Here is a 12,712-nt window from a genome sequence, read left to right on the forward strand (position 1 = left end):
CAACATGCCTCCCTTACCAGGACTGAAGTGTTCCTCTCAAGGGGATAGTCAGAAAGACCACCCTAGGTTTAGACTTGGGAGTCCAAGAGCCATTTAGACCAGTCCTCTGATGTTATAGATGTGGAAACTGAGGCCCATGGAGGGGAAGTGACTTGCTTAAGGTCATACAGGTACTAAGTGACAGAGGAAGGATTTGAACCCAGGTCATCCTACTCCAAAGCCAGTGCTTTTTCCCCCATACCAAGCTGCCTCTTGATGATCTCTTATGTTATGTCTCCCATGCAAGCCATTGCTGGTAATCCGTTGTTGATAATTGTCAATTTATCGGTATCCATAGGTTTAAGTACCATCTCTGTGCAGACAACTTCCAGTTCTGTACAAATATGAAAATCTAGCCTCCCTCTTGAGCACCAATGTTCTGCACCAGCAACTGCCTACTCGAGGGCACTGCCATCCTTCCTTTCACTCGGCTTACAGCCTTGGAGTCACCCATCCACTCCTCACTCCATGGAGCCAACCAGGGGCTGAGTCTTATCGTTTCTAGCTCCCCGACGTTTTCATATCCATTCCCTTCTCTCCATTCCCAGTGCCCCTCCTTATGTCTTGCCTGGACTATTGCAGTAACCTCCTAATTGGTCTCCCTGCCTGCACCTGAAGACTTTTCCCTCCACAATCTATCCTTTACACAGTGGCCAACATAATTTTCCTAAAGCAAAGGGGCATGTCGCTCCACTACTGAATAAATTCCTATCACTCCCTAGTACCTCAGTAAATTTCGATTGTGTCCTCTGTTTAGCATTTAAGACTCTTCGCCATTGGGCTCAATGATAAGACTCCAGCCTTATCATATATTATTCCCCTTTCCATACTCTCTGGTCTAGCCAAACTGGGCTTCTTGTTCCTCCTTTAACTTCCCATCTCTGTGCTTTCTCTGGGGACTGGAAGGTATTTCTCCACCCTGCCTTCGAATCCCTAGTTTCCTTTGCCACCATTGCACTGTCACCTTCTACGTGACGCCTTACCTGACCCTCCCCAAAGTTATAGTTTTTATTTTGTATGTTCTTTACATAACTATCATTAACTCTACTAATAGAATATAAATTCCTTGAGGGCAGGAGCTGTTTCTTTTTGCCTTTGTATCTAATGCCTGGCACATAGTGGGCACTTGCCAAATAATTATTGCTTGACCGAAAGAAAGGTAGTTCCTGTAAATATTGATAGGGTGAAATATGGATAAATTAGTGGCCTTCAGAAAGGGTATAGCATATGAATGGGGAATAACATGAAATGCTTTTGGATAGGTCAGTGGGAGCCATATGGCGCAGGGCTTTAAACACTAGGCTGAGGAGTCTGCACTTTGCCCTAAAGATTAAGGGGAGTCACTAAAGGGTTTTGAGCAGGTGAGAGATGGTCAGTCCTGTGTCTTGACAAGATCGCTCTGGCAGCTGTATGGAGGATACATTGGGGAAGGGAGAATCTAGAAGCTGGGGACACCAATTGGCAGGCTATTACAATAGTTCACGTGAGAATGATGAAAGCCTGTACTAGGGGTAAGGGAATAAACATTAAGTGCTTACGGTGTGCCAGGCACTGTGCTAAGCACTTTACAAATGATAGCTCATTTTATTCTCACAACAACCCTGGGAGGAAGTTGCTGTTATTATTCTTATTTTACTGTTTAGGAAACTCAGGCAGACAGAGGTGAAGTGACTTATTTAGGGTCACACAGCTAGTAAGTGCCCAAAGCAAGATTTGAACTCAGGTCTTCCTGACCACAGGCACAGCACTTTCATCTATTGACTTATCTAGCTGCATCAAGGTAGTGGTCTTATGAATAGCGATATTTCCAGCAGATAGAAGTGACAAGACAAGATGGCTTTCTCACCTGATCACTCCAACACCTTGTCCCCAATTGAGAATAAAGAAAAATAAAACCCATTACAAACATGTATAGTCAAGTAAAAACAAATATCCACATTGACCATGTCAAAAAAAAAGAATTTATCTCATTCTGCACCCTGAATCTTTCACTTATTTATCAGGAGGTGGGTAGCATGTTTCATCGTTGTTGCTGTTCATTCGTTTCAGTCGTGTCCGTTTCTTTGTGACTCCATTTGGGGTTTTCTTGGCAAAGATATTGGAATGGTTTGCCATTTTCTTCTCCAGCTCATTTTACAGATGAGGAAACTGAGGCAAACAGGGTTAAGTGACTTGCCCAGGGTCATGCAGCTAATAAGTGTCTGAGGTCAGATTTGAATCCCCGGTCTTCCTGATTCCAGGCCTGGTGCATTGCACAAGCTAGCTGCCCATGTTTCATCACTAATCCTTTGGAATTCGTAGTTGGTCATTACTCTGATCAAAGTTCCTAAGTCTTTCAGAGTTGTTTGTCTTTACCCTATTGTTGTCATTGTATAAGTTGTTCTTCTGGTTCTTCACTCTTCATCAGTTCATATAAGTCTTCCCAGGTTTCTCTGAAACCATTCCCTTCATCATTTTCCATGGCACAATATTCTATCACATTCATATACCATAATTGTTCAGCCATTCTCTGATTGATGGGTACCTCCTCAAATTTCCATTCTTTGCCACCTCAAAAAGAGCTAGAAATATTTCTGTACATTCTCAGTGAGAGTTTGTTTTAGGACTTATCCCTCCTTTAATCTGCCTTCTAATTTTTTCTCCCCTTTTCTTTGTTTTCCTATTGAGCAGAATTTTTGTACCTAACTCTTGAGAGAGTGTGTGTGTGTGTGTATTCATTCTTCCCTCCTTTGACCAATTTATATGAGAGTGAGGTTCAACTGTCAGTTACTCCCCTAGTCCTTCCTCATTGCTTTTATAGATGTCTACTTGGGCACCCTTATTTTGTGAGATTATTTTCTCCAACCGTCCTTTCCCTTACCCTCTTGTGTACTCCTCTTTCCCTTTCTATTCTCTTAAGATCATCAAAATATAGCAGAATCACTCCCAGGCCTTGTCTAATTGAACTCTTTCTATGACCCCAGATGATAGGATTCAGAGGAGATATACATGTATCATCTCCCCATATTTGAATGTAAACAATTTGTCCTTGTTTAGTCCCTTATCATTGTGCATTTGAATTTACGTTTTTGTATTTCTCTTCACTCTTGTGCTTGAACTTCCAAGTTCCTATGAAGCTCTGGTCTTTTCATTGGGAGTGCTTGGAAGTCTTTTTTCATTAAAAGTCCATTCCTCCTTGCCTCCCCCCACCCCACCCCTCACCACATAGGTTTATATTCTCTTTCTGGGCAAGTTATTCTTGGCTGCAAGTCTATGTATCCTTTGCCTCCTGGAATATTGTATTCCAAACTCTGTTTCTTTATACTGGTGGCTACTGAATCATGTGTGATCCTGACTATGGTTCCTCAGAACTTGAATCCTTGTTTTCTGGCTGCGGTACTTTTTCTTTGATCTGGAAGTTTTGGATTTTGGGAGTTTTAATTCAGGAGGTAACCACTGGATTCTTTCTATTTCCACTTTGCCCTCTTGTTCTAAGAGATCTGAGCAGTTTAAAAATTTTTTAAAATATGATGTCTAGACATTTTTTGATCATGGGTTTCAGCTAGTCCACTCATTAAAAAAAACATTTTTTATTTTTTCCCCAATTACACATAAAAACAATTTTAGACATTCATTTAAAAATATTTTTTGAGTTCCAAATTCTTTCCTTCCCTCCCTCCCTCCCTCCCCCATTGAGAAAGCAAGCAATTTGACTCAGGTTATACATGTGGAGTCATGGAAAACATATTTCCATGAAAGAAAACACAGATCAAAAAAAAAACCCCAAGAAAATAAAGATTAAGTAAAGAAAAAGTATGCTTCAATCTGCATTCAGACTCCATCAGTTCTTTCTCTGGAGATGAGATTTTTCTTTCTCTGGAGATGATTTTTCATCATAAATCCTTCAGAATTGTCTTGGATTGTTGTATTGCTGAAAATAGCTAAGTCATTCACAGTTGATCGTCATACAATATTGCTGTTACTGTAACAATGTTCTCTTGGTTCTGCTCATTTCACGTTGCATCAGTTCATGTAAGTCTTTCTGAAAGCATCCTGCTCATCATTTCGCACAATAGTATTCCATCACAATCATATACAATATGTTCAGCCATTCCCCAATTTGATAGACATCCTCTCAATTTCCAATTCTTTGCCATCACTGAAAGAGCTGCTATAAATATTTTTGTACATATAGATCCTTTTCCTTTTTGTTTTTATCTCTTTTGGGATACAGACCTAGTAATGGTATTACTGGACCAAAGGGTATGCATGGTTTTATAGTCCTTTGGGCATAGTTCCAAATTGCTCTACAGAATGGCTGAATCCGTATACCACTTTACCAACAGTGCATTGGTGTCTCAATCTTCCCACATCCCACGTTTATCATTTTCCTTTTCTGTCATCTTACCCCATCTGGTAGGCGTGGGGTGGTAGCTCAGAGTTGTTTTAATTTGAATTTATGTAATCAATAGTGATTTAGAGCATTTTTTTCATATGATTATAGATAGCTTTCACTACTTCATCTGAAAAAATGCTTGTTCGTGTCCTTTGGCCATTTATCAATGGAGAAATGGCTCTTATTTCTATAAATTTTGACTCAGTTCTCTGTATATTTAAGTTCTCTATATATATGACTATATATATGAGTTCTCTATATATGACTCAGTTCTCTGTGTATATATATATATGTATATATATTTATATATTTGTGAAATGAGGTCTTTATCAGAGAAAGTTGTTGTAGAATTTTTCACAGTTATGATTATTAATTATGTATTTCCTTCATCCTATTTCCCTGTTCATCTTACTCTCTCTCTCTCCTTTCACCCTGTCCATTCTCAAAAGTATTCTACTTCTGACTTTTTTATCTCTCCCAACCTGTCTTCCCTTCTATCAGCCCACCTTCTTATCCCTTTCTCCCCCCCCCCCACTTTCCTGTATGGTAAGATAGATTTCTGTACCCAACTGAGTGTGTGTTATTTCCTCTTTGGGCCAATTACGATGATAATAAGGTTCATACATTTCCCCCGCCCCCATCTTGCCCTCCATTGTAAAAGCTCTTTCATGCCTCTTTATGTCAGATAATTTGCCCCATTCTACCTCTCCCTTTCCCCTTCTCCCAGTGCATTCCCCTTTCTCACCCCTTAACTTTTTAAAGATAGCTATCCCATCATATTCATCTCACACACATAGGCCCTCTGTTTATGTATACTTCTAACTTCCCTAATAATGAGAAAATTTTTAGGAGTTACAAGCATCATTTTACTATGTAGGAATGTAAACTGTTTAACCTTATTGAATCCCTCATAATTTCTCTTTCCTGTTTACCTTTATATGCTTCTTTTGAGTCTTGTATTTGAAAGTCAAATTTTCTATTCAGCTCTAATTTTTTCATCAGGAATGCTTAAAAGTCCTCTGTTTCATTGAATATCCATTTTCCTCCTGAAGGGTTATACTGAATTTTGCTGGATAGGTGATTCTTGGTTGTAATCCTAGCTCTTTTACCCTCTAGAATATCAAGAATATATCTAGAATATATTTACTCCTCAGATCCTCTAATGTAGAAACTACTAAATTTTGTATTATCCTGATGGTGGCTCCATGATATTTGAATTGTTTCTTCTTGGCTGCTTGCATTATTTTCTCCTTGACCTCTGGAAAATTTAGCTGTAATATTCTGGGAGATTTCATTTTGGGATCTCTTTCAGGAGGTGATCAGTGAATTCTTTCAATTTCTACTTTACCCTCTGGCTCTAGAATATCAGGGCAGTTTTCCTGTATAATTTCTTGAAATATCATATCTAGGCTCTTTTTTTGATTACACCTTTCAGATAGTCCAATAATTCTTAAATTATCTCTCTTGGATATATTTTCCAGGCTAGTTGTTTTTCCAATGAGATATTTCAAAATTTCTTCTTTTTTTTTTCATTCTTTTGATTTTGATTGATTGTTTCTTGATGTCTCAAAGTCATTAGCTTTCACTTGCCCAATTCTAATTTTTATAACAAAATCATTTATTTCAAAGAAAAATAAGGCTTTGAACAATTTGACAACAGAAATCCACAATTAAAGAAATCCTTATAAACACTAAGAGATGAACTGCAAACTTGCTAAATGAGAATTTCTTCACAAAATTATAATATCCTTTTATGTATGTTTAGTTTTTATTATTTTAAATAACATTTTATTTTTTCAATTACATGTAAAGACAAATTTTAATATTTATTTTAAAAAATTGAGTTCCAAATTTTCTTCCTTCCTCCCTTCCCTCCCCCTTCCCTGAGAAGGTAAGACTTTTAAATAGGTTATATATGTGCAATCATGTAAAACATATTTCCATATTAATCATGTTGTGAAAGAAGAAACAGACCAAAAGTTAAAAAAAAAAAAACACCACCACAAAAATGATAAAGTGAAAGTAGTATGCTTTGATCTGCATTCAGATTCCATCAATTCTTTCTCTGGACATGGATAGCATTTTTCGTGAGTCCTTTGGAATTGTCTTGGATCCTTGTATTGCTGAGAAGAGCCAAGTTACTCATAGTTGACCATCTCACAATGTTGCTGTTACTGTGTACAATGTCCTCCTGGTTCTGCTCACTTCACCTTGCTAAGTTCATGTAAATCTGCTGAGATCTGCCTGCTCATCATTTCTTATAGCACAATAGTATTCCATTTCATTCATATACCACAACTTGTTCAGCCATTCCCCAATAGATGGGCAGCCCCTCAGCTTCCAATTCTTGGCCACCACAGAAAGAGCTGCTATAAATATTTTTGTACATGAGGGTCCTTTTACCTTTTTTTATGAGCTCTTTGGGATACAGCCCTAGAAGTGCTGTTGCTGGGTCAAAGGGTATGCACAATTTTATAGCCTTTTGGGCATAGTTCCAAATTGCTTTGTAGAATGGTTGGATCAGTTCACAACTCTACCCACAGTGCATTAGTGTCCCAATTTTCCCATATCTTCTCCAACATTTATCATCTTCCTTTTCTGTCATATTAGCCAACCTGATAAGTGTGAGGTGGTACCTCAGAGTTGTTTTAATTTGCATTTCTCTAATCAATAGTGATTTAGAGCATTTTTTTTCCACGTGACTATAGATAGCTTTGATTTCTTCATCTGAAAACTGCCTGTTCATATCCTTTGATCATTTATCAATTGGGGAATAATTTGTATTCTTATATATTTGACTCAGTTGTCCATGTATTTGAGAAATGAGTTCTTTATCAGAGACACTGACTGTAAAAATTGTTTCCCAGCTTTCTGCTTTCTTTCTGATCTTGGTTGCACTGGTTTTGTTTGTGTAAAACTCTTTAAAATTTAATATAATCAAAATTATCCATTTTATATCTCATATGCTCTCTATCTCTTGTTTGATTATAAATTCTTCCCTTTTCCATAGATCTGACAGGTAATATCTCAGGATCCCCTAATTTGCCCATGATATCATCCTTTAGGTCTGAATCATGTATCCATTTTGACCTTATCTTGGTTTATGGGGTGAGATGTTGGTCTATGCCTAGTTTCTACCATTCTGTTTTCCAGTTTTCCCATCATCTTTTGTCAAATAGTGAGTTCTTATCCCAGAAGTTGGGATCTTTGTGTTTATCAGACACTAGATTACTGTGGTCATTTATTCCTGTGTCTTGTGTCCTAATCTATTCCACTGATTGGCCACTCTATTTCTTGTCCAGTACCAGGTAGTTTTGATGATTGCCACTTTATAATAGAGTTTGATATCTGGCATGGCTAGGCCACCTTCCTTTGCATTTTTTTTCCATTAATTCCCTTGATATTCTTGACCTGTTCTTCCAGGTGAATTTTGTTATTTTTTTTTTAGTTCTATAAAATAGTTTTTTGGTAGTTTGATTGGTATGGCACTGAATAAGTAAATTAATTTAGATAGAATTGACAGTTTTATTATATTGTCTTGGTCTACCCATGAGCAATTGATATTTTTCCAATTGTTTAGATCTGACTTTATTTGTGTGAACAATGTTTTGTAATTGTGTTCATATAGTTCCTGGGTTTGTCTTGGCAAGTGTTTTATATTGTCTACAGTTATTTCAAATGGAATTTCTCTTTCTATCTCTTGCTGTTGGGTGAGTTTTCTTTTTCAATATTATCCCTGCTGTGATGCCATCCACTGGCCTTCAACCAGTCTCCTCTTCTCTGTTGTGTCCTGCCCAGACCTGATTTGATAATAGGACTGATATCGTCTATGCTTCATTCTGGGTGCAGGTCACTTTCTTTACTGCATAAACCTAAAGGCCAGCAGGGAAATGTGGGGTTTTTATACCTAGAACCATTTCATTGTATGTGCAAGAATATAAGCTGAGACAAACTATATACAACTCTAAGGAAATCCCACAACTGAATATTTTTCTTTTTGTTGTAGCCTGGATACCTCTCAATTCTCTGTTATAACTTTGGCGTGGAAACCTACTACCAGAAGAAGTTTGAAGAGAGCTCACACTGGCTTGGGTAATATACATGACTTATTTAAGTTTGGAAGCCTCTAAAAAGTACAAGTCCAACACAGCCCACAAAACTCCTGAGGGAGGCCTGAATCAGATTTAAATGTAATTGGGAAATAGTTAACAAAATCAATAAAAATCCAATAAAACATAGAACAGATTAGGTTTGAAAACTTAATTCCCACAGGGATCTGGCCCCCAGGGATCCTTAGGTACAGTTTCATGGCCCCTGTTCCTGTTAGAGTTTGATACTACTAGGTTAAAGGACTTGGAGTCAGCCTTTTTTTTTTTTTTTTTTTTTTAAGCTAGTCAGTTATTTTGACTGGAAAAAAGAAAATCTTCCCCAATTTCAAAATCAGCATTTCTCCCCCAAAACTTGCTTCTTTAACATGTTAACATCTGTTTTTCTGTTAACATGTTAACATCTAAATTTCAAAATCTAGGAAAAAGTTTTCCCCAGCCTGCTTCTCTACTGCTGTTGGCCTACTTCCTGGAAGCATATTCGTTTTTAAAAAAAATAATTTTTATTGATGCCATTTTTAAAAGGATCATTGCCATGGTAAGGCGGCTAGGCAGTACAGTGGATAGACCACTGGGCTTGGAATCAAGAAGACTCATCTTCTTGAGTTCAAATCTGGCTCCTTCTCCCTTCCCCTACCCCCCAGTCAAATCTTACCGTTTCATAGCATATCAAATAAATACTTGCATTGCACTGATATCCTGTGCTGACTCTGGAAATGTGTTGACAATGTGCCAGACACTGTACAAGATACAAAAACACACGAGAACAGTTCCTCCTCTCAAAAAGCTTGCCTTCTATTTTGGGGAGATAGTGTATGCATAAGTATATGTAACATGGAGACAAGTCTAAGAAAATTGGGGGAGGGGCTCTAGGAGCTGGGGGTGGAATTCAGGAATGGCTTCCTGTTGAAGGTGTCCCTTGGGCAGAGTTGTGAAGGAAGCAAAGGATCCTGAGAGGTGCAGCAGTTAGCAAATGGAAAGACACAAAGTCAGGAGATGGAGGCGCATGGAGTGGGTCCTCTGCAGAGTAGAGAGGAAGAGGGTGAGGGGGGAGATAATCTGATTAGGAAGATAGCCTGGAAAGCTACATCTAAGGATCCTAGGGGTTCTGTACCATGCCACCTGAGTTTATTGAGTAAGTGGTGTAACCAGACCTTGACTTTAGGAAATCCCTTTGGCTGCAGGGTAGAAGATGGATGGGAGAGGAGAGGGATTGGAAGTTGGGAGAGCACTTGGAAGGCTCTTGGGAAGGCCTAAACTTAGGGCAAGAGGGAGAAGGAGTCAGAAGGCAGAAGGGGGCCAGAAAGCAGTCCAGAAATGCAAAGGGACTCTGTTTCCTTAAGGCATACTGTGTTCTTCTGGAGTTGGTCTCCAGAGTGTCCAGTTTAGGAACATGGTGTACCTCATTACAAAAGGCTTATAGTTTATCTTCCCATGTCCACTTCAATGACAAAAAGACTAACTATAGGAAAAATTCTTTGTGTCATTTTTGAGAAACCGAGAAATACAACTTTAGTAACAGATAATGTTCACGGGCATAGTTTATCTACATTTCAACATAGAAGTAATTTGTGTTTTGGTCCTTGGAACATACTTTGTAAAGAAGCCCAAGGTTGTGTTAATGACAATCAAAATCGCCCAACTGGGCTGATGGCACAAGCTGTTCTGCCTTTGTACGGTCAGTGTGTTCCAGAAGCCTTTAGTAGGCAGCCTTCTTTTGGTAATTTGAATCATTGTAAATATATGACAAGAGCCAACTAGTTTAACAAAGAAGATTCTGCTCTGGTGGAACCCATTTGGAAAGTGAAGAATGTCCCTCGTTCTGGGAAGCGATAACATTTGGGGGCAGAGTCCTGACAAGGGCCATGGCATCAGCCTGTTAGGAGGGAGCCGTGCCAGGAAGGCGAGACTGGGGAGGCAACAGGGATTGGAGAGCTTGGGAGCGAGCCCTTGAGCTTGCTCCCTAAAAGCTGGTAATCAAGGCATAAGCCAAGACTCTGGTTTTCTTTTCTCCCTGCCTTGTCATGTGTATCATAATCAGAAATCTTATATTGTAGAAATCTGATAGTGAAGACACTGGTGCTATAGACTAGTACTGTTTTCTCTTTGCAACCTGTATATCATAGTTACTCCTTCAGGAACAGAATAACTCCATGGTATAACTAATGCTATATAATAGTAACTTAATTATGATAGGGTTCTTTGGAAAGAGAATTGGGGGAGGGAAATAAGCCCTAGCTCTAAGAAGCAGAAATAGGACAGTGGGGGGAGCACTAGATTTAGGGGCACGAGGGGCCAGGGCTTCAAGCTTGCCTTAAATCTTGCTGTTGCTAGCTGCGAGAGCATGAGGAAGGCCTAATTCAGCTTCACGTTGTTCAGCTACAAAATGGGTATAATGCTTACCTCACGGCACCCTGTGAGGGCTCAATGCGAGAGGCGAAATAATGGAGATAATTGTATATAGAGTGCTTTGCCCTTCCTAAAGAGCTCTACAGATGGTAGCTATTCATTGTCAGCATTATTGTGTGAATACTGGGAAATGCACCATCTCTTAGGTCGTTTTGAGAATAACTCCTTCAAAGAAAGTACTTGTTTGGGTATGCATAGTTGTAGTTGTAGGAATGGTCACTGAAATCCACCAGACAGAGATAGCAATATTAGGGTGCCATCAGTGTGAGACTGTTAGAGGGTGTTGCTTCTGTCTTCCTTTTCTATCAGATGCTGACAGTGGCTGTTGTGGCCACCTCTACTTTCTCTCCTAGATCATTGGGACAAATGGGTCTCTTTCACCCCCTAGTCATCTTAGGTGATGTAATCATATGAGCTCCAGCTCCTACATCTCCCAAATGTTAGATGGATTCTTCTTCCCTGCTTTGACCTAGACTCAGAGATGTCTGAAAGCTATTGGTGAGAGACACCAGAGTGAATAACTGCTAATTCCACATTTTCTTTTGTCACTATCATACCAGAAGGAAGCCACAGGAATAGAGTGGGCTTTTGACAGATTTTCACTGCTCTTAGGGCAGTCAATCTCTTAGGAAGTGAAGTTGTTTCTGTCCTAGAATTCTAGGGGTGCACTGCTTTCATTCAATCCCTACTTTGATGCTTCATCGCAGGGGGGGCATGGCATAGATTCAGAGCCAGAAAAGGATCTTCCTGGCCATCTCACTGCCCAACATCCTTAAAAGAGAAAGCTGGGGCCTAGCGAGACTGTGCCTTTGCCAAGGTCACATGAATAGGAAGTAGCAGAAACAGGATTTAGGGTCCTTAAGTCCTCTTACTCTGAAGCACAGGATCCTTTATTCTTTCAGCAAGCATTTAGGAAGTGCCTTTCCTGAGCCAGGCCCCGCAGTAGATGCTAGGGATATGAAGACAAAAAGGAAGGTGTCATTGTAAGGAGCGTGTTACATCCTGAGGGCTGGGAACATGTGGAAACAAGATACAGATCAGTGAAGACAAAATAACCCCAAAGTAATTTCTAGGTTGGGGGCAGGGCATGAGCATTTGGGGGCATCAGGAAAGGCCTCATGGAGGAGGTGGTCCATGGGCTGAACCTTGAAGGTGACTGGACGTTTTGAAGAGGCAGATGATTCCAGGCCTGGGGGACAACCTGTACAAAGGCAGGCCACTCCCTGCCCCTCCAGCCCAAGCCTGACCTCTAAACTTCCATCCTCTAGTCACTCAGACTTGAGAGCTGGAAGGGTTCTTGGAGGTCATTTACTCCAACATAAAGAAACTGAGGCTTGAGCAGTGTCATACACATGATGGAAGGTCAGCCTGGGAGCTCCTTAATGGCAGGAGTATTTTTGCTTTGCTTTGTATCCCCAGCACTTAGTTCAGTACCTGGCATGAAGCAGGCCCTTAATCATTGCTTTTTGATTTGTTGGCTTGTGTCTGGTGAAGAACAAGTAGGGCAGTTTGACTGTTAGAGTGGGCATGAAGGAAAGTGGCATGGTGCACAATAAACCTAGAAAAGCAGGCGGAGCCAGGTTGGGCAGGCCCTTAAATGCCAGATCAAGAAGTTGGTATTTGATTCCAGAGGCAAAGGAGGGAGGCCCTGGAACTTCTTGGTAGGGTCTGCCAAGTCAGAAGGACTTCATGTAGAGGCCTAGTGATAGAAGGAGGAAGAGCCTGACTCAGTTTGGAGAGGATTATCTCCTGAGGGTTGGCCATCGTGACTCCTACTCACCCC

The 12,712-nt window shown here is 40.0% G+C and overlaps 1 protein-coding gene across 1 annotated transcript in view; it reads left to right on the top strand.

Moving 5' to 3' along the window:
* Positions 1-12,712, top strand: part of TEX11 (testis expressed 11) — a 174,149-nt gene that overhangs the window by 26,788 nt on the left and 134,649 nt on the right. Inside the window, exon 4 of the mRNA XM_027836745.1 lies at positions 8,421-8,506. Coding sequence (XP_027692546.1) covers positions 8,421-8,506 — 86 coding nt within the window. The remainder of the gene's footprint in view (positions 1-8,420; positions 8,507-12,712) is intronic.

This window comes from Vombatus ursinus, unplaced genomic scaffold, assembly GCF_900497805.2.
Source record: "Vombatus ursinus unplaced genomic scaffold, bare-nosed wombat genome assembly UNPS02014819.1, whole genome shotgun sequence".
Lineage (NCBI taxonomy): Eukaryota > Metazoa > Chordata > Mammalia > Diprotodontia > Vombatidae > Vombatus > Vombatus ursinus.